Source organism: Elephas maximus, chromosome 3 (assembly GCF_024166365.1).
Source record: "Elephas maximus indicus isolate mEleMax1 chromosome 3, mEleMax1 primary haplotype, whole genome shotgun sequence".
In the NCBI taxonomy this organism is placed as follows: domain Eukaryota; kingdom Metazoa; phylum Chordata; class Mammalia; order Proboscidea; family Elephantidae; genus Elephas; species Elephas maximus.
Genome location: NC_064821.1, coordinates 183,765,637 through 183,788,297, shown reverse-complemented (window position 1 = coordinate 183,788,297; position 22,661 = coordinate 183,765,637). Strand labels below are relative to the sequence as shown.

At 41.9% G+C, this 22,661-nt stretch overlaps 2 protein-coding genes across 2 annotated transcripts in view; one reads left to right on the top strand and one right to left on the bottom strand.

The window, feature by feature from the left end:
- Nucleotides 1-1,996: 1,996 nt before the first annotated feature.
- The window catches only part of LOC126073530 (high affinity immunoglobulin gamma Fc receptor I-like), a 43,919-nt gene continuing 23,254 nt past the window's right edge, over nucleotides 1,997-22,661 (bottom strand). Inside the window, exons 2-7 of the mRNA XM_049880291.1 lie at nucleotides 11,336-11,398; nucleotides 10,923-10,943; nucleotides 9,676-9,930; nucleotides 4,476-4,733; nucleotides 3,285-3,566; nucleotides 1,997-2,439 (exon numbers count right to left, since the gene is read on the bottom strand). Coding sequence (XP_049736248.1) covers nucleotides 2,306-2,439; nucleotides 3,285-3,566; nucleotides 4,476-4,733; nucleotides 9,676-9,930; nucleotides 10,923-10,943; nucleotides 11,336-11,398 — 1,013 coding nt within the window. The 3' untranslated portion in view covers nucleotides 1,997-2,305. The remainder of the gene's footprint in view (nucleotides 2,440-3,284; nucleotides 3,567-4,475; nucleotides 4,734-9,675; nucleotides 9,931-10,922; nucleotides 10,944-11,335; nucleotides 11,399-22,661) is intronic.
- The window catches only part of LOC126073532 (myomegalin-like), a 64,727-nt gene continuing 50,905 nt past the window's right edge, over nucleotides 8,840-22,661 (top strand). Inside the window, exon 1 of the mRNA XM_049880299.1 lies at nucleotides 8,840-8,890. The gene's annotated coding sequence lies outside the window, so the exon portion shown is untranslated. The remainder of the gene's footprint in view (nucleotides 8,891-22,661) is intronic.

Sequence of the window (22,661 nt, the reverse complement as noted above, 5' to 3'; positions counted from 1 at the left end):
AGAATTGCCGCTTACGGTTTTCTAGGCTGTAACATTTATGGGGAAACCCTGGTTGCAAAGCCGTTGAGAGCTACAGCTGCTAAACAAAAGGCCAGCAGTTTGAATCCACAAGGTGCTCTTTGGAAACTATGGGCAGTTCTACTCTGTCCTATAGGGTCATTATGAGTTGGAATTGACTCGAGGGCAACGGGTTTGTTGTTGTTTTGTAATCTTTATGGGAGCAGATTGCCAGGTCTTTCTCCTGAGAAGCCACTGGGTGGGTACCAACTGTCACCAGGGCTCCCTGTGACAAAGATAGAAGCATGGGAAAACCTGTAGAGGAAGCACAAAAGGGGAAGGAAGGAGAAAGCACTTCATAAGCACTTCGCAATGTTTTAGCAACCCAAAAGAACAAACAAACCTGTTGCCATCCAGTCAATTCCAACTCACAGTGACCCTATAGCTCAGAGAAGAACAGCCCCATAGGGCTTCCAGGGAGCACCTGGTGGGTTTGAACTACCAACCTTTCGGTTAGCAGCCATAGCTCTTAACTACCACGCCACCAGGGTTTCCTGCCTTAGCAACGGCTGGCCTTATTCTAGTCCTAAGTGCCCCAGGTGCTCTATTTCCATGTCTGCCCTTCCTCCTGTCCCCAGACAGCCCCTTCCCTGAAATTCTGCCTGCTCTCTGAGGGTAGCAGAGGTCTGTCCTCTGAGTGTAGATGCCGCTTCCTGCTTCGGTTTCATATTCTTCAAGCTAGAGTCCTCTATGGAGAGTCTTTATGTCTCTTTCCTCTGGGACTTCAGTTCTCATTGTTTCCCTACCCACCCAGGCCACGAGACCAAACATCCTGTGTGATTGATAACCCCTGCTATTATATGTGGCCATTTCTTTTGATACAAATGTTGGAGTTGTTGTCCTCCTACTGCAGTGATGATCATTATAGTTTTTTTCTGAAGGTGAAGGGGAGAAGAACATTCTCATTGTCCACAGATTAGGGAAGGAGTGGGCTCAGGTGTTCTTGCATCTATTTCAAGTCCCAAGTTGCTTGGGGGTGTTCTAGGTGATGGTTGTTAAAGGTGAGCTCTGCCATATGAAGCCAAGACAGGGGCTAGGCCAGGAGGCATCCTCGTTTGACAGATAAGCTACATTTTGTAAGCCAAATAACCCAGAATCCTATTGCTAGGTTTGGTTATACCCCTTTTGGTTTTTCCTAAGCTTTTAGTACAGTCTTAGTCATGTATGTCAGTTTCATCTCAGTTGTGTTACGGAGTAGCAAGGAAAATATTTGTCTTCCAGTTAGAGGCAGAGTGAGGAATCAGTGTGTCTTGAAGCTAGTTAGTAATCATCCAGAAACCCCGAAGAGGAAAGTAAATCTCTGGAAGCAAGAGCTGCAGCTTTCTGACATCTCTGCCCCTCCCTGCTTGAAGTTTCTCTTTGCAGCGCCAGGCTTGGCGATCTGGGTTTAATTTATTAAAGAAACCAGCAGTTACATTCTGCTTTCCTATAGGGCAGGGGACTGGGACAGTCAGGACCTCTGGTGCCTCTGGGTACAGAGAGGTTTTGAGGCCGCTTTAAATGAAAGGGAGAGAACGATGCACCTCCGTTTCTCACTGTGCGATACTACTTTGTGTCTGTCTGTCTGTCTGTAAGAGGTATGGAAGCATTCCCTGTGAGTGGCTAAAAGCAAAAAGCAAAGAAATGACCAGCCTGAGGCCAAAAGCGTGAGGTTTCTCACTCATACAGACTCTCAGAAGTCAATCTCAAGTTATATTTCCTTTCCTTCTTTTTGGTCTATACTATTCCCTCTGGTCTGCCTTATATTCATTCTCTCTTTAATTCAGTCCTTATCTCTTGGACATTTGCACACACTTACCTTTTTACCCTGTCCCTAAAAATATACTACTTCTTAAGCTACCTATTAGGATAATCAAGCTAGACTTGACTTCCAAGTTTTACAAATTTCTTTCAGATAGATCTCACCTCAAATCATTCCTGATCACCAGGTTTATCTCAGTTGAAGCTGGTTCATTTATTTGATTTATTTAAGAGTTAATCAGATGCCATGGGACCCATAGTTCTAGTGTCTTTCAACTTTTGGATGCTTGTGCCCTGGTGCTTACACAGAGAGGAAGGGGTATCAGACTGTCCAGATCTATGGCCACCCAATGAGCTGCTGCTTTGCTGCTCTCTCCTGGGGCTTCTGGTCTCTCCTTTCTCATAGCCGTCCTTCTTCTTGTTCCTGACACTTCAGCTCTTCCTCTAGATAGCTCTCTTTTTGAAGGTAAGAAGCTGCCTTACTCCCATACCCAAAAGCCAAAGAGATTTATAAATCCCACTTTCTCTTCCTTCGGAGGTCCTTCTGTATTTTCACACAGAGAACAGTGTTCACCAAGAATGTTACTCCCACTGCCACACTGACAAAGCCATGAAACCAGGCATGAATTGGTGGCTGCGGGCCTGAAACAAAGAAAGACAAAGATAAGCGATACTACTTAGAAACCAGGGGGGTCCTGCTGAGATATATTTGGAAGAGAAGGTTGACTGAGACTTTCTGATACGCCTGATTCAAATGGAGGGGCTGTTAATTTCATGGGGCAGAAAGGAGGCAGCTCCAACTGGGCTATAAAGTGTTTAGACAAGAGGGCAGGCTCCTTGCAAGAACTTAATTGCCAGGGCCAGTCAGTAGACATTCTCCCTAGTTTCAGAGACAACTGCTATCCTTATGCCATTAAATGCTTGAGCTGAGTTGGAACTCTTTGAACAATTTTTCTTTTTCTTTTGTTCTGGAACTCACAATCTCTTCACCTTTGTTAAAAATAGACACTTGAGCAGGTGGGAATGTGCTACCCACAAAGTCGCTAGCTCATCAACGCCCCACGTAGGCTCCTTAAAGCAAGGACTGCACCCCAGTGTCCTTATACCCCCAGACCGATGACAATACACAGGAGGAACACAGTATATTGTTGGTGAGGGACAGGGAGAGACAGAGGAAAGAAGAGAACAATAGAGACAGAGAGTGAAGAGATAGAAAATAAAAAAGAAGACAAGGAAGAAAGGATGGAAGGAGGGGAGAAAGGAAATAGAGGAATAAAAGTAAAACAAAAGAAAGGAAATGTAATGAAGTTTATGAGAAAAAGAGTGAAGTTCTAAATCAAGGGTAGAAAGGCCCATTCATGGGCTTTTCTGAAGAGCCTTCTTCTTCCATGCTGGGCCAAGAAATCCCCTTGAGCAAATCTCAGTATCATGAAAGAAAAGGGAGCAGCTTCTCCTGTGTCAGTCTGTTCTTAATAATTCTCACTCACCAAACACCTGAAGCTCCATCTCAGGGCTGCGCTTAACAATATTTCCATCTTCTGTGGCCACCTCGCACCAGTATGACCCGGAATCTTCTCTTTTAGCAGTTAGTATCTGGTATTTAGAGGATGTCTTCCTGCCCTTCAAGATCTTGTTGCCCATGTAGAAGGAGAAGTAAAGCTGCAAACCAGGCATCTGTGGGGGCAACTTTATTTCACAGCTCAGGTTTACTGGATTCCCCTCTAACAGGGAGGATAAGGTTGCTGTCAGCACTGGGGGTGGAAACAGGTCTAAAGAGAAAGTTGACAGGGGACAAGAAGACATCTATAAGACATTTTTCCCACTTCTGGCAAAGATGCATTTCTTGGGGTTTCCTATAGACATAATTACATTCGCCATAATTGCTCACACCCTATTGTGGAAAAAACCTCTACACAGCTCATACTTCCCTAAACGGCCATGGTATACGTCACATGATCCTGCCCTTCTGGCAGTGGTCAACCAGAGTGGACACTGACTCATTCGCTAGCCAGTTCATAACTTATTACTTGTGATCCTGGCTTAAAAGATTACCTGGGACAATAATTTCTTTCCCACAAGAGTTAGCTAAGGGATTAAAAAAAAAAAAAAAAAGCTGCTAATGGTTGGTAAGTATAGGAGGAGAGACCACGAAAGAGAGAGGTCTGAGACCATGTGCAAACTGGCACAGAGGAAGCTGCTAAGTTATCAGATGCTCAGAGAGAAGCGGAACCAGAGAGGCCATATTGTCCCTGACAGATAGACAAAAAGTATACGCAGTTCCTAATGTTTTCCTAGTTTCTAGCTCTGTGAAACTTTCATAAGGTTTTATTGGGTTACTTTCTAATAACCCTCCTAGCTACCTTGAATGAGTCTTATTCTTTGCAACTAAAATAAAACTGATGAGATGAATCCTCACATTGCCTTGGCCTCAATACTGACTCCCGGGATTACAGGTCAGGTACTGCAGTATGTTGGAAGGAGCGATGGACTAGAACCCAGAAAACCTCAGTTTTGGGCTTGGCCCAGTCACTCTGGTTATTATGTGGCCTTCAGTAAGTTAGTTTATCTCTCTGGAGCTTTGTTTCTTTACTTGTATATTGAAGCGATGATTTTAGATGATTTATGATAATGCCTGTAGTCCTTATAATTATAGCTCTATGACCACTAAGATGCCATACCTTTCACAGTGATAGATACTCCTGCTGATGTGTACATGGTGCTTTGCTCTCCTTTTCCTGAGCAGTGATAGATACCATTGTGACTCATGTTGGTTTTCGGAATGTTGAATTCAGAAGTGCCATGAGAAAAATTAAAGCCTTTTTTATTTTGATAGAAAACCACATTGTTCACTGGCTTATTCCTCCATCCGTGACACCTCAAGGCCAGAGGTTCTCCTTCAGTGAAGACTCGGCTAGAGACCTGTAGTAGCAGCCAACCTGAAAAAATGCAGACCCGAAATGGATGCAGACAGTGGAGAAGATACAAGTATCCCAACGCTTGCCCCAGAGCCTTTATTTTTTTCTTCTCCCAACATTCTAGCTGCAGAGCTCTGCTGACTCTAAGGCCTGTGTCTCATTCCTCAAAAAGCTTTGGCTTTGTTGGGGAGAAAAGTAATCTTTCACCAGCAGCCAGCACACGACCCCTTTTTTTCATCCCTTTCCAGATCTTATAAGTTGGCTAGAACAACAACAGTTTATGTGGTAAGCAGAATTCTAAGGTGACCCCAATGAATCATGCTCTTGTATGATTCCCTTGAATATGGGTGGAACCTATGACTTGCTTTTAGCCAACAGAATATGACAAAGGTGATGGGATGTTACTTCCATGATTGTGCTATATAAGACTCTGTCTCAGCCGATTAGACTGAGAGAGTCTCCTGTTGGCTTCAAAGAGGTGAGCTGCCATGTTGTGGGAAGGCTTGTAAGACAGCCATGTGTCAAGGAACTATCAGGGTCTCTAGGATCTGAGAATAGTCCCTGGCTAACAGCCAGCAAGAAAGTGGGGACTTTAGTCCTTCAACTGAAAGGAACTAAATTTTGTCACTGGCCACATGAGCTTGGAAGAACTCCAGAAAGGAACACAGGCCAGTCAACACCTTGATTGCAGCCTTGTGAAACCTTGAGCAGAGCACCCAGTTGGGCTATGCCTGGACTCCCGACCCATGGAAACTGTGAGATAATAAATGTATGTTGTTTTAAGCTAAGTTGGTGGAAGAAACTAATATACTCTAACTCCTGACAAACTTGTTAATGGGGCCACGCATACTAAGACACACATACAGAATTGCAAACATATCCAGATGTGTATACCCTACTAAATTGATAGGAAAACTCAGATATATGCAGATAGGTGATACGCTTAGTGAAAACAAGCTCCAGGTCAAATGGACCCTCCCTTTTGATGTAAGTCTCTACGTAAAACCAAAAATGCCTCCTCTACTTTTTCCTTCCCCAAGGGCAGTTGGCTTGGCTAAATAAAATAAGTTTCTTAGAGGACAAAGGAAGAGAAGAGACAGCAGTGCTTTTTCTCCTCCAGGACTTATCTAAGAATGGATTTCAATACTCCAGGGCCATTTGTAGCATAATTTTTACAATCGTGGATGCTGCCATGGTGCATCTAAATATAGCTAATACTTTTCCCTTCCCTTGTTCCTATCCCAACCAAGGAGTGCTCAAAGACTATACTGCCCAAACACATAGATATCTTTGCTTCACATCCCGTCCCCCATTCCTCCCAGAAGTAGGCAAAGACTGTTCTTTGCCAGAACAGTGTTTTGAATGATGAATAAAAAGTCACTAAGTGGACAAGTCAGAGAAGAACATTTTCAGTAGCGAGAATCATATGTTCCTTTCGATGTCTTTTACATGGCAATGTGAAACAGCCTGCTATGTTAAGAGAAATATAAATATTTTATTGCAAAGGAATGTATTATAGGGCATCTCATCAAATGAGACTAAGTAAGTGAAAATATTTTGCAGACATAAAGAGCTAGAAAAAATTAGTTATTTCTGTTACTACCTACATCATAGGATTGTTTTAAGAACAAAGCAACTTTATGGCAAGAGTAATGTTGCACTGGAGCCCTGGTGGCCCACTGGTCAGCAGTTTGAATCCACTGGCTGCTCCTTGGAAACCCTATGGAGCAGTTCTACTCTGTCCTACAGGGTCAACTCCATAGCAAAGGGTTTGGTTTTGAATATTACATTATAAGTTGAAAAGGCATTATTCAAATGCTAATTCTAATAGATATATTGGATGTAGCTTTGTTGCAGCAGAAAGTGGAAAATTTCTCTTGAATTCACACTATTAGAACTATTTATGACTTAGGTAATAGAAATGCTGACTCCTGCAACCTGAATTCCACAGAAAGATATGCTGAATAAAATATAACCAAGAATTATTGAGTATAGATGAACTCAAAGAAAGAAAGAGAAATTCCCATATGCCATAAATACAGATAGAAATTTAAATCAGATTGGGAAGGCTTCAGTCTGTACTTCACCCATCAGGATTTTGGACACAGAGGCTGGGGAGTCCAGATGGGAGCTAGGGCTCTAACACTCACTTGGCAATAGCAAGTGTGATGAAAGAGGTGTGTGTGTTAGAAATGGTCCACTGGCATTATTCTAGAGACTCAAGGAGGCTTCATTGAAAAGGAACTAGAAACTCTACAAAACGCTAACTGCCATCCTAAAAAAGTTGCAAGGAAGCTTGTTGTCTGATTAGGATTGTTACTGAAGAAAAAACAGGAAATTGAAAAAACCTAGGCAGTTTTTACATGAGGTCTGAATTTATAACATCTACTCAAGTTGACCACCACACGTCTGTGAGTTTGTCGTACTGTGGTGGCTAGTGTGTTGCTGTGATACCGGAAGCTTTGCCACCTGTATTTCAAATATCAGCAGGGTCACCCTTGGTGGACAGGTTTCAGCAGAGCTTCCAGACTAAGACAGACTAGGAAGAAGAACCTTGCAGTCTACTTCTGAAAAAATTGGCCAGTGCAAATCTTATGAAGAGCAATGGGACATTGTCTGATATCGGGCCGGAAGATGAGCCCCTCAGGATGAAAGGCCCTCAAGAAACGACTGGGGAAGAGTTGCCTCCTCAAAGTAGAGTAGACCTTAATGATGTGGATGGAGTAAAGCTTTTGGGGTCTTCATTTCCTAAGATGGCATGACTCAAAATGAGAAGAAACAGCTGCAAACATCCATTAATAATAGAAATATGGAATGCATGCAGCATGAATCTAGGAAAATTGGAGGTTGTCAGAAATGAAACAGAACACATAAAGATTGAAATCCTAGGCATTAGTGAGCTGAAATGGACTGGTATTAGCCATTTTGAATCAGACAATCATATGGACCACTATGCCAGGAATGACAAATTGAAGAGGAATGGTGTCATGTTCATTGTCAAAAGAACATTTCAAGATCTATCCTAAAGTACAACACTGTCAAGTGAGAGGATAATATCTATACACCTACGAGGAAGAACAGTTAATATGACTGTTATTCAAATTTACGCACCAGCCACTAAAGCCAAAGATGAGAAAATAGATTTTTACCAACTTCTGCAAGTCTGAAATTGACCAAACATGCATCAAGATGTGTTGATAATTACTGATGATTGGAATGGGAAAGTTGCAAAGGAAGAAGGAGGATTGGTAGGTGCAAAATATGGCCTTCCATCCGACGTTTCCATTTCTTTGGCTAAAATGTATTTCCCAAAGCAACCTAGTACTCAGAAATATAATTCTGCCTCCAACATGGATTAGCTTTTGTATTATCAACTACAAAAACTCATTGTTTTTCAAATAACTAAATAATCCATTTGGATAGTTTGCCCCGAATAATGAAACCTTTTGTTTTAAAGAGTATTGAAATCTTCATCTCTTAACCAAATAAAAACTTCTTACAGATTTTAAGTGGGTTTGAGTTTTTTTCACTTCTACTCATCAAAGTTTAAAACACTTAAGGTCTCACAATAATTCCATGTCCCGAATTTGATCTTACATATACACAATGAAATGTGCCCCAGGCTATATGTATAAAGATGTTTACTGCAGCATTGTTTATAAAAGGAAAATGATGGAAGCACCTTAGACTAATAGGCAGAATGGTCAAATCAATTACGGTACAGCGTACTTTCAAAGTATGAGGTAGCTCTCCATGGATATAAACAGACACGGTGGTTAATGTTAGGTATCAACTTGGCTAGGCTATGATTCTCAGTGGCTTGGCAGACAGGATATAATCCCCTTTTTGTGATCTGATGTGAGCAGCCAATTAGTTGAAAGGGGAGTTTCCTCGCAGGTGTGGTCTGCCTTCAGTAAATAAATGGATGTTCTGGCAAAGCTCACTCTTGTTTTCCTCAACCCTGCACTCTTCCTGTTGCCTGACCTCTGGTTCTTGAGATGTGGCCTGCCTCCCGACCCGACCTGCAGATTTGGGATTCTCCATCCCCCTCAACCCCATGAGCCAGCAGAGGCCACACCTGCAGATTTTTGGTTTGTCAGCTCCTGCAACCGCAGAAGTCAGCAGGGGTCTTCAGCTGTCGCCTGACCCACAGATTTGGGACTTGCGGGCACCCACAGGTGCGTGAGCCATTTCCTCCCAATTGTGTAAGCCATTTCTTTGAAATAATTTTCTCTTTATATACTTTCATATATGTTTCACTGGTTTTGCTCCTGTAGGGAACCCAGACTAAGACAACAGACCTCCAAGAGATTTTAACTGATAAAAGAAAGGTGTGGGACAGTTCCTTTAAAAAAAAAAAAAAAATGTTTATTTAACAGTTCTGTTTCTGTGGAAGGTGACTTCGAGATTAAGGGCTTGGAGTGGCAGAGACACTTTCCATTGTTCATTTCTCTGAATTATCATTTATTATGTACAGGCATGACTTCTTTCAGCAACAAAAAAAATGAGATAATTTTGAATAATGATAAAATCCTAGGGCCTGAGTTTTACTCTTGTTGTTGCTGTTGTTAGTTGCCGTCACATTGATTCCGTCTCATGGAGACCCCATGTGTGTAGAGTAGAACTGTTCCATGGGGTTATCGAGGCTGTGACCTTTCAGAAGAAGGTCACCAGGTCTTTCTCCCAGGGAGCCACTGCATGTGTTCGAACCTCCAACCTTTAGGCTAGTAGTAGAGTGCTTAACTGTTTGTGCCACCTGAGTTTTACTCTAGACACCCTACCCAGGTGGGGTGCTGTTGGGACACAGTTTAAGACCCAGATGCGGTATTTGATTTCACCTGGTAAGACATAGAGACTAGGACTCGTAGTTAGATAAATGGACACACACACCCAGCACCCAGGAAGGAGAAAATACAAAAGAAGACCTTGTGGTTTCAGCCCTCCTGCTCCATCCCATACTTACCTGTGTGGACTTCCAGCTGCACAGGGTCACTTCGCATTGAGAGAGCTGTCTGGCACCTGTATTCACCACTGTCGTTGACGCTGGCAGCAGTTAAGCTGTATGTGGAAGTCAGGGTCTGAATGAGTGAGCCATTGTGAAACCACTGGGTGGAGTCGTCTCCAGGCTGCCCGGGCCCCTTACACTGTAAGGTTACACTTTCTCCGTTGAACACATTGACCCATGGAGGGTCCAAGGTGATCACTGCCTTCGTGGAGTCTGTTTGGGAATTTAAAAAAAGACCAAGAGGCTTAAAAGGAAAGGGCTCTGGGGAATCGGTAAGGTTTTGTGGCTAGAACAGGGAACAAAAATGATATATTTAGATTAGATTGGAAAATAGGTAAGTGGGAATCTACAAAAGTTGACTTTTAAGAGTGTCCAGACCCTGCTGTAAAGAGTTCTGTTCATGTTATTAAATGTTCATCTGGATGTTGGAGATCTAGGGTTGTTGAGGCTTAAATTACTGCTTTAGGGCTCATCGTTGATAGGCAACGAAGCCAGGTTTTAAGATAGGACAAACTGATTGGATCATTGTCCTCGGTGCTGTACTGTCCCCGAGGGTTAAACACAAGCCTTAACTAGTATTTGCTCTGGGAACTAAAGTTCCAGCTCTTCACTTTGGAGCCTTCAGTACCTGCCAGGCTGTCTCTGAGGAGAAGAAAAAGTATTCAGCTTTCTTCTAAAGGAGACTGGATGGGGGATGTTGGGAAACCTAGCAAAGTTCCCTTTGTGTTTTTGGTTTCTGGCCCTTCCCTACTATTGTATATACATTAAGGTATTTCTTCCAAAGGTCAGGGCTCATTCACAAAACTTTAGAAAGAAACCTTAAAAATCAAGGTTTATCAAAATCACACTCTGAGTATAAACCAGTTACCATAGTGTCAATTCCAACTCATGAAGACTCAAGTGTGTCAGAACAAACATCTGCATCACAGGGTTCTCAACAGCTGATATTTTTGGAAGTTGATTGCCAGGCCTTTCTCCTGAGGCTCCTCTGGGTGGACTCGAACTTCCAACCTTTTGGTTGGCAGAGAGAGCATTAGACATTTGTACCACCCAGGACTCTACTCTGAAATAGGGGATTTAAAATAAATTCTAAATCTTTCTCCTTTCTATCCTCTCTCTACACTCCCTTCTTCAGGATAACATTTCCCATCCTTTGGGAGCAGGAATGAGACAGAGGAAGAGAAGTTAAGTTACAGATCACTCACCCACTTGTCCATCAACTGGAACTGCAAGAGACAAGAGAACGGAGACATTAGTTGGTCAGTGGGAGATACTGAAGAAGGGAGAGATGGGGAGATGTGATAAATATAGACTCAGAGGGGCCAGGTTTATGTCTCTTGAGTTTTTCTCTATCCCCCTTTCCCAGAATCAGGGCGCCAGGAGAACTGAACAACCCAAAGGTGACTATTGACGTGGGGGTTCTAGGCTTAATGCTACCTTATGGTCCCCCTTCCCACCCTCTTGATATAGTAAACACCAACAAACCATGGAAGCGCACACACAGTTGTCTCCATAATCTTAAATTCTTGCTCAGGATACCAAAGGAAGGTGAGAAAAATCTTGAATCCTTATCGGCAGAGCCTGTACCCTTCTAGCTACCCCTCTTAGCCCAACTTACCCCAAAGGAGCAGAGCAGTCAGAAGCCACATCTTATCTCCACAGCCGATGGGAACAGTGAAATCTGTAACATGCAAGACATGGAAGGGGCTCTGCAGGGGGCTCTGAGTTAAGATTAGAAAGAGGAAGGAAATTGCTTCTTCTGACCGCTTTCATCATGTTCCTTTTCTGGGAAATACATCTCAATTCTTGAAGTACGCACTTCCCATTCCCGTGCTTCCTAACCCATCTCCCCGAGTCTGAAGCATTGATTTTGGGGATTACGTACATTTCTGAATCCAGGGGAGGGGCTAAAGTTTTATTGACACTCTATTCTGATTATATTCTCCCTCTACCACTTCTGTTCCTTGGGGCTAGAACATGGCAAATCCCCATTTTTACAATCAGGGGGCTAAGGCCTCCCAAGCTTGGTCATGTGAATCCAGATGATTCCAGACCAGCCTCTATTGGCGCATGTGAGGAGTTAGTTATTCATCTGCAAAAGTTGCCCTAAAACAAACCAGCCTCTATTCCTCCAAGGAACACAGGGAGGACCAACCTCCAATTTTTGTAAAAAATGACATTTCCCAGAAAGACTATGAATTCTGAGCTAAATCCAAGGAAATTAAAGGGAAATAAAATTCTGTTTTATGAAAATAATATAGAAAAGAAAAATTACTCATGTGTATGGGCAAAGATGTCCCTAAAAAGGGAGTTTCAGAGTACAGGCGGGGAGCTCTCACCAGAGTGAGTTGGCTCCTGAGGAAAAGTTGTAAAGGTATAAGGATATTTTTAGGTATTTTGTTAAGAGAGAAAAAAAACTCAGAAACTAGAATGAATTCAGTGAATGCAAAGAGACTGGGGTAGCAAACCCACAGGGCGAAAATTTTAAATGATGACAAACAGTGTTGTACATCAAATTATTGGCTACAATTCCTCACCCTTCCCAGAACTTATACTGCCTCACAAACTCATGAGGGGCTGAGTGTACTTCCCTGGCCCTTGACTTTGTCTCATCCATGTGACTTTCACTGACTAATGATGTGTGTGTGGAAACAACATTGTACTAATCCTGAGCCTAGGCCTTAGGAAGATTCACATGTTATCTGTCACTCTCCTGGGCTTCTGCCATTGTCATGATAAGACCACGCTCTGGCTAGCCAGCCATGGTGTGAAGCAGAGCCATCCCAGCCGTTGTGGTCTGAAGTGGAGCTGCCCCAGCTGACCTGCAAACGTAGGAGTGAGAAATAATTGCTTACTGCTGTATGTCACTGAAATTTTGAGAGTGTTATGGAGCAATAGCTGACTGATACAAACGAAAAGCAAGGGTCTGGGGAGAACTCAGGATGTTCTGAGAGAGACAGGAGAAGCCTCATCTCACTGAAATTTATGTTCAAAGCCCAGACTCATAGCGCTTACACGATTTCTTCTCCAAAGTTTTCCACAGTATGGATGCAATTTATTTCACCAACTCCTCTCTAAGTTTTTACTGTTATTATCAACACTGCTACGAATAGTTTTGTGCCTATGTTAAACACTTGACTTATTATTTCCTTAGGACATACTCCTAGAATCAGCACTGCTCAAAGAATATGGGTTTTTTTATTTGGGTCGATGCTGTTAGATTGTCTATCATCATCATCATCATTGCATCTTTTTCTAGAATGCTTTTTCTGTGCCAGGCAAATATGCTCAACATGCATTGTCTTATTTAATGATGTCAATAATCTATGGGCAGGAAACCTTGAGATTTCCATTTACAAATGAGGAAATTAGTCAGAGAGGAGTTGGGTAAATTGTCAAAGTTTGTAAAAATAGAAGCAGGGTTCAAACCCAGGGAGTCTGATTTCCTCTACGTTCTTACCAGTAGAGTAAAACATTAGGTCCCACCCCACCCCACACGATTTCCGCTTTGCAGTAAAATAGCTGTTGCTTTCAAAAACCAGTGTATGTATTTCATTGATCAGGATAACAGGGGGAATGGGTATTGTTGCGGAAGAGAAATGAAAGAGAGTCATGACTTGGAGGGGTGAAATACTTTAAAAAAAGAAAAAAAAAGTATCTGTAGTTTCCAAATGTTGAGGAAATACCCACTGATGTGGGTTTGAATCCATGTAAAAAGAACTGGGATAACAGGACAAATATCATTTTTAATGCAGTTAGAGTAGCTTCCAGCGTTAATAACCAATGAAAATCCTAATGCTCACAGAACCACTAGGAGACTTTGTATCCGTATGTTTATATGGATTTCCACATGTTGACGATCTTTTCTAACACCTTCATACTCATAGGCATCATACTTCTAAAAACACGTCACTGACACTTCTTCTCAGAGTAAGGTGCAAAGTCATATTTGCCTGTTTTAATGAAAATTGCTCTCTTCTCTACCCTAGAAAGTTATTTGTGAAAAATCACTTGATATATTTTGTTGATGCAGTGGTTAAACGCTTGGCTGCTAACCTAAAGGTCAGAGGCTTGAACCCACCAGCCACTCCACAGGAGAAAAATGTGACAGTCGGCTTCCATAAAGATTTATTGCCTTGGGAACTCTAGGGGGCAGTTCTACTCTGTCCTATAGGGTCACTAAGAGTTGGAAGCAACCTGATGGCAACAGATTTGATTTTTCAAGATAACCTAAATCTCATGAAGAATTACTCAAAATTTAACTTTATTTTTGCACTCTTTATGAGTAAAAAGCAGGCAGTAACCTTTCATTTCCTTCTCGAGTTCTTCCTTAGTGGTCATATATTTTAGGAAGTGCTCAAATGGACCACTAAGTTTTGTATAAAAAATTGTATAGAGCCGTTTACTGCAAAACATTGCTTATTATGTTTTGTATAACATCTCTTAAACTATTGAAACAGATTGCCTTTGTATACCTTTATTTTTCTTCATTAGTAAGATTTATAAATTTCATCCTTACTTAGATGCAACGTTTTAGTATCTCACTTCCTTCACTTAAGGTAGACTTAGACACCACCACCCATCTGTCAGTTTGTCATACTGTGGTGGCTTGCATGTTGCTATGATGCTGGGAGCTACGCCATCAGTATTTCAAATATCAGCAGGGTCACCCATGGTGGACAGGTTTCAGTGGAGCTTCCAGACCAAGACACACTAGGAAGAAAGGGCTGGTGATCTACTTCCAAAAATTAGCCAATGAAACTCTTACGGATAAGAACAGAACATTGTCTGATATAGTGCTGGAAGATGGTTTGATAGCATTCAAAATAACCCTGGGGAAGAGCTGCTTCCCCAAAATAAAGTCAACCATAATGACGTGGATGGAGTAAAGCCTTTGAGGCCTTCATTTGCTGATGTGGCATAACTGAAAATGAGAATTAACAGTAATTGGAACATGGCATGTATGAAGTATGAATCAAGGAAAACTGCAAGTCATCAAAAGTAAAATGGAATACTTAGAGATAGGTATCCTAAGCTTTTAGTGAGCTGAAATAGACTGGTATCCGCATTTCAAATACAACAATCATACAGTTTCATACGCCAAGAAAGATAGATTGAAGAACGGTGTTCCATTCATCATTAAAAGAACATTTTGAGATCTATCCTGAAATACAACACTGTCAGTGATAGGTTAATATTCATGACTGCAAGGAAGATGAGTCGACGCAACCATTATGAAAATTTGTATACCAACCATGAATGCCAAAGATGAATAAATTGAAGATTTTTAAAAACTACAGCAGTCTGAAATTAATAGACCATGCAATCAAGATACACGGATAATTACTGGTGATTGGAATGTGAAAGTTTGAAACAAAGAAGAATCAGTGATTAGAAAATACTGCCTAGGCCACAGAAGTGAGCTTGAAGGTTGCATAATAGAATTCTGCAAGACGGAGAACTTATTCAACAGAAATACTTTTTTTCCAACAACATAGTCGATGACTGTACACATGGACTTTGCTGGATGGATTACACAGGAAGTGAGCCGACTACATCTGTGGAAAAAAGCAATGGAGAAGATCACCATCATCAGTCAAGAAGGAGATGACAAATGCTAAACTGAGGAGGCCTTAGGTGGTTTCTAAGTCGCAACCACATTCTTTCCTATTCCACTACTCCCTTTTAGATCCAAGTCTTGGTTCTTTTAACCTTTGAAGTATCACTGTCCCTAACATGGCCCAAATTTTCGTCCTTCCTCTACAGTTTAAGAACTATGGACCATGAGGTCAAACAAAGCAGAACAGATTAGATGTCTGGGTGTGCAAGGATTAAACCCAAACTAAATCTATTGCCATGGGGTCGATTCCGACTCATAGTGACCCTGCGGGAAAGACTAGAACTGCCCGATAGGATTTCCCAGGCCGTAAATCTTTCCAGAAGCAGACTGCCACCTCTTTATCCCGAAGAGCTGCTGATGAGTTCCAAATGCTGATCTTTCCGTTATCAGCCAAGGGCTTAACCACTGCGCGACCTAGGCTCCTCTGTGCAGTGACTAGCAGATATCAATCATATTATCATTCTTCCTGCTTTGGTTAGGATTATTGTTATCCTACACAAATAGAAGGAGCCCTGGTGGTGCAGGGGTTAAGTGCTAGGCTGATAACCCAAAAGTCAGCAGTTCAAACCTACCTGGCGCTCTGTGGGAGAAGAGGTGGCAGTTGGCTTCCCTAAAGATTTACAGCCTGGGAAACCAAACCCATTGTGGGCGAGGGGATTCCAACCCATAGCGACTCTACTGGGCAGAGTAGAACTACTCCAAGGAGCGGCTGGTGGATTCGAACTGCTAACCGAGCTCTTTAAGTAACCTGTAAGGATTAAAAAAATTACAGCCTTGGAAACCCTACAGAACTGTTCTACTCTGCCCTATAGGGCCACTATGAGTTGGAATCAATTGGACTGCAATGGATTTGGTTGGTTTTGGTACCTCAAATAGGTGAAGGTTGGTTCAGTTCAGAAAACTCACAGGTAGAAAGGTTATTTCCTGTATGTTGGATTCGTGGGATGCTCTCTTACCCAGTCTTCCGAGTTTAAGAGGTTTCTTTTTCATACACACGCACATCGCCTACTCCCTAGTCCCTCTCCTTTCTCATTTTGATGTGGATACTTCCTCTTTGCACTTATTTCCAGTAGACTACAAACACTTACTGCTGGAACGAGTCATAGCTAAAATAAAAATCATCCTGTTGTTCTTTATATTTAAACTTCTTAGGTTAAATAACAATTCGACAATTTTTTAATGTCTGTGGGTTGGTTGAGGAGCCCTGGTGGTACAGTGGTTGAAGCATCCAAATGTCCGTGGTTCCAATCCACTAGTCACTTAATGGGAGAAAGAGGTGGCAGTCTGCTTCTGTAAAGATCTGTAGCCTTGGTAACCCTAGGGGGCAGTTCTACTCTGTCCTACAGCGTTAGTATGAGCAGTGCCTTTATTAGGGGTGTGTGGACTGCACTGGGTGATGCTGTCAGAGGGGGTGACACCAAAATGACTGTCTATAAAATTTTTGTGCAGTGTTTCAGCAGAAATTTATTATTTTTTTTTTACAGAAATATTCCTGTAATTAGTTATGACAACAAAAACATTTTTCATAACCCCAGTTTATATGTATCACTACCTACAAGGCTAAAACTCTATATTAATTTACTTTTTGAACCTTCTAAAGTGCTCTGGAAACCCTGGTGGTGTAGTGGTTAAGTGCTATGGCTGCTAAGCAAAAGGTCGGCAGTTGGAATCCACCAGGCACTTCTTGGAAACTCTGTGGGGCAATTCTACTCTGCCCTATAGGGTTGCTATGAGTTGGAATCAACTTGACAGTGAAACAGGCTGCTCAGCCATATTGAAAACCCCAATCAACACCCCTTCCCCCCTCTTTGTCTTGCTAACCACAAGCTTGTTTTGAGCAGGAAGTTGCAGCAGGTAGTGGCTCCATCCACTGACTAGCCCTGGTTACACCTTGAAGCAGGCACAGATTGAAATCACATCCTTCAACTGACCCCCCCCCCCCGCCCAAATATAGGCATGGGAGGGCTAAAGGCAGAAAATTCCAGGTACCAAACCCAATCCCCTGATGCCATTGGAAACAAAAATGTCCCCAGCCCCCTTAGTCAGCGAGCACGTGGCCTTAAAGTCACTAAACCCCACGCGCTCCTTGTATGCGCAGACAATAAACTTGCCACTTTCTGTTTCCGTTGCAATCAGTGTCCGTCTTATTTCAATGGCTAATAAGGCAGGACAAGAACCCGAGTGGCGTTCGGTTACAACAGCAGTGGGTTTGGTTTTGGTTTTAAAGCACTCTGGTCAGAGCTGTGATTATTATCCAACTACAACAACTCGTTGAATCACGTGGTTTGGTGTGCACCCGGTACAAGCACTCTACAAGCACAGCGCTACAGGACAACGCTACAACCACACGCTGTTGTTTTTGTGTTTGCTGCTACCAGTGTTTTTATAGTCATTGATTTTTACCACATTTTCTGGTGTTTTAGCTACAATATTGTGGTAATTAATATTTGTGAATCTATATCAATAACTGTATTGAAACTGAAGTAGTGATTAAAAGAAGAAAAATTAAAAAAAGGCTTATGCTCATTTACTTACAATGTAACTAATACTGTTGAAATTCAACACAGAAAGATTTTACAAAACAATTTTGTTGTTAGTATTCTAAGAAACACTACATTTAAGCAATTTACAACTATATTTACCAAATATTATTCTTTGATTAAAATTGATAATCAGCATTACTAAGGATTCTGTATGGTTTGGTATGCGAGGAGGTCCATGGGGGAGGAGGTGATGCCATGAGTTCCTGTGCTCAGTGACATCAACCCTACTGATACCCCTGGCTATGAGTTAGAATCAACTTGATGTCAATGGGTTTGGTTTGGTTTTTTGGTGTGTTGGCTAGGGAAGGCAGGGGAAGGTAATGCAGACATAATGGTGAAGGGGAATTGGGGGTTGTGCTGGTTAAGGTTGTTGTGTGTCAACTTGGCTGCGCCATGATGCTCAGTGGTTTGGAGTTACGTAATGATGTAGTTTGGCAGTTACGTAATGATGTAGTTATCCTCCATTTTGTGGTATAGTGTAATCACCTCCATGCTGTGATCAGCCAACCAGTTAGTTGTAAGGGGAATTTCCTCAGGAGTGTGTGGACATTCTGGCAAAGTTTGTGGGCTTTTGCTCACTCTGGATCCTGCGTCTGGCTCATCATGATCTGACCTCCGGTTCCTGGGACTTGGGCCAGCAGCCTGCTGCACTGCCTGCAGATCTTGGGTTGGTCAGCCTTCAGCCTGACACCTGACTCACCGACGTGAGACTTGCCAGGCTCTACAACAGCATGAGCCATTTCCTTGAGATAAATCTCTCTCTCTCTACACACACACACACACACACACACACACACACACGCTTCACTGGTTTTGCTTCTCTAGAGAACCCAGCCTCAATTTGCTCACGTGCTTCCCTGTTTCCTTGGGTCAGCTCATCTTCATAAATTTCTTTACGGTCTTGTTTAAGAGGGCCTCTTGATTTTTTAAGCCCCTCTCTTATTACGCCTTTTCTATGTCACTGCTTCTATTTGTACAGTGCTTGGGCTACAGTATTATGTATTCTCTTTTTGTTACACACATGACATATTTCATGCTATAATAGAAATACCACGAGTGGGTAGCTTTAATAAACAGAATTTTATTTTCTCACAGTTTAGGAGGCTAGAAGTCCAAATTTGGGACATTGGCTCTAGGGAAAGGCTCTCTCTCTGCTGGGTGTGAGGGGAAATACTTGTCTCAGCTTCTCTAACCAGCCATCCTTGGAGTTTCTGGGCTTGTATACTGGTCTGCCTCAGATGTTGTCAGATAGTGTAGGTCTTCCCTTGTGTCTGCTTTCTTCTGTGACTAATCTGCTCTTTTATATCTCAAAAGTGATTTAATACCAAGTGGTTTAATATACACTCTACACTCATACGGCTTCATTTACATAACAAAGAAACCCTATTCCCAAATGTGATTACATCCACAGGTGTAGGGGCCAGGATTTACAACACATATTTTTGGGGGACATAATTCAATCCATAACAGAACTGCTCTTATTTGTACAGTGCCTGGACTAGACTGGAAATCCTGGTGGCATAGTGGTTAAGTGCTACAGCTGCTAACCAAAGGGTCGGCAGTTCGAATCCGCCAGGCGCTCCTTGGAAACTCTACGAGGCAGTTCTACTCTGTCCTATAGACTCGCTATGAGTTGGAATCGACTCGATGGCACTGGGTTTTTTGGTTTGGAGGACTAGACTAGCATGTATTCTGTTTTATGGTCTATTTGTTAACACACATGACATATTTCATTTCCCTAATTGGCGTGTACATTCTTTTAGGGGAGGAATTGCTGCTTTTACTTCATTTGTATCTTGCTTATAAAGACATTCATATAATCAATAAATACTTGATAATGAATAAACACACACATAATTGATTGGCATTTTGTGTTCTCTCAGCCCTTCTGTATCCTGAGGGCAGCTTATATCCAAAATTATAAATATGATACAGTCTATCTTGGCAGTTTCCGGATCCAAGTGCCTTATACACAAATATTTGCTTAATGACTATAGTTTATATCTGAAAACTCTACCACCAAATGAAAAGATGTTGAGCAAAAAACAAAAAATTTCCATTATTTTAACGGGAAAAATTATGATGCTTTCTATTCTAACCCAAGATATCCAGCAGATGGAAAACATAAAGATCAAACAATTAAATCAAATATTTATAAGTAATAAAAAATAAGTATAGTTGCTACATATGAAGATTCATTGTACTCAGGAAAGAAGGGGAAGAAGACTTGAGGGTAGATGATGGTTGTTGGAGGAGGGGTGTGAGGGGATTTTTTTTTAAAGGTGATGAAGATTCAGTGATTGACTTTCAGGCTGACATTCAACATCAGATTTAAATATGCTTGATGATATTTTCTTTTTTGTTAAGATTATCACCAAATCAAGGCCAAACATTTGAAATACATGAAAATGGTGGGCACACGCAGCATAGAAGATGCAACCTCTTCATCCCTGTTGGCTGGCATGTGTATACAAAGCATAATATTTAGGGTTCATCCAAACATGGCATGCAATTCAAAGTTGTTCCACTTGATATCCTCTGACTAAAACCTGTTACGTCAGACAAATTGGTGAGTAGTATTGGCACAGTGGTTAAGCGTTGGGCTGCTAACCAGAAGGTTGGCAGTTCAAATCCACCAGCTGCTCCTTGGAAATCCTACGGGGCAGTTCTATTCTGTCCTGTAGGGTTGCTCTGAGTTGGAATCGACTCAATGGAAATGGGTTTGGTGTTTGTTATTGTGTCATTCACAGTTCAAATAGGAAAACAGATAGTACACTAGAGAGAACTTAATACAAGGAATCAAACAGGTATTGGCAGTCTGAAAAGGCAAAAGGGGCACTGATGAGACATAGAGATGGTGCCTGTAGGAAGCAGTATCAACCCTAGGCTTCCAGAGACAGAGGTAAGAGGCTGGGGTTATTAGAACTTAGAAACTTCAATGAAAGTTCCCATATAGCTGGGATTCTGACTTCTGAGGAGGAAGTGCTTTTTAACTGGTGTAGTTAGTACCTCAAGGTTAAGAGCTACGGCTGCTAACCAAAAGGTTAGCAGTTCAAATTCACCAGGTGCTTCTTGGAAACCCTATGGGGCAGTTCTAGTCTGTCCTACAGGGTCACTACGCATTGGAATCGACTTGACAGCAATGAATTTTGGTGCCTCAAGAACTCAGAGGAAGAGCCTTTTGGAGTTGGGACTCTGAAACCTAAAGAGGGTGTGCCAGCTGGGGATGCAATGATGCTGGCTCTGCAATTGTGAAAAAAAGAGAAGAAGCTAGAAACAACTGTTGCTGCCAGGGTGAAAAATCATTGCTGGTGTCATGCTGATAGGAACAAGAAGCAAAACAGGAAGTTTCTTATGACTTCTTTAGCCTCTCAGTTTCATTTCAACACACCCCTGTTAGAAGAAACTAACAATCAGCAATAAAAAAAAGATGTGGTTTGCAGGGTCCTAGCTTCAGCATCAAAAAGGAGAATATAGAGGCGAGTCCATACAAACCCTTCTACACAGGGTCTTTGCTTGAAACCATGACATGAAAATATAATTTCTTACAGCATTTTTGCACAGGGAGAGAGAGAGATAGCATTTTTATTCCATTTATTTTGAGGTAAAAATGCCATTATATTTTTTAAAAGAGAGTCATTGCCCAAAAAGTGGTACAACTTTTCAACAGCCTTTATGGTAAAAAAAAAAAAAAAAAAGGTCATTAGCCAAATAATCATTATATGAGGGGCCAATGAAATACAACATCAACATTCACTATGGAAACAATATAGGAAATTTCACAGGAAGTGATATATCCATTATTCATGAATAGACGAAGCCTGAGACTTAAGAACAGGAATCACTCAAAACGGGTGATCTGGAGCTGTGTCGTTTTAGAGGCTTACTAGAGCTTAAAATGTGAGAATCAGGACAGGAGTAAATCTCTGGGACTTTAGCTAACACCCGCTTTTACAGGCACCTCTACAACTTTCATCCATCCATTCATTTGTTAATTTATTCAATTAATACTTAATGAGTACACAGAATGTTCTAGGTACTGGAGATACAGTGGTGAATGAGACTGTCTTGGTCATCTAGTGCTGCCATAACAGAAATACCACAAGTGCATGGCTTTAACAAAGAGAAATTCATTTTCTCACAGTCTAGTAGGTCACGAGTCCAAATTCAGTGCGCTGGCCCCAGGGAAAGGCTTTCTCTCTGTGTGCTCTGGAGGAAGGTCTTTGTCCTCAATCTTCCCCTAGTCGAGGAGTTTCTCAGGCACAGGGACCCCAGGTCCAAAGGACCCCCTCTGCTCCAGGTGCTGCTTTCTTCATGGTATGAGGTCTCCTACTCTCTGCTTGCTTTCCTTTCCTTTTATCTCTTGAGAGATAAAAGTTTGTGCAGGCCACACCCCAGGGAAACTCCCCTTACCTTGGATCAGGGAGGTGACCTGAGTGAGGGTGGTGTTACAATCCCACCCTAATCCTCTCAACATAAAATTACAATCACAAAATGGAGGATAACCACTCAACACTGGGAAGCATGGCCTAACCAAGTTGATACACACATTTTTAGGGGGACATAATTCAATCCATGACAGAGGCTAAGTCTATGCTCTCATGAAGCTTACTCTTTAGTGAGAGAGTAAAATAATTAATAGATAAGTAAATATATAAAGTGTAAATAAACGTATCAGGTAGTAAGTACTAAGTGTCATAGAGTCCCTGGATGGTGCAAACAGTTAAGCATCTGGCTCCTAATCGAAAGGTTGGCTGTTTGAGTCTACCCAGAGGTACCTC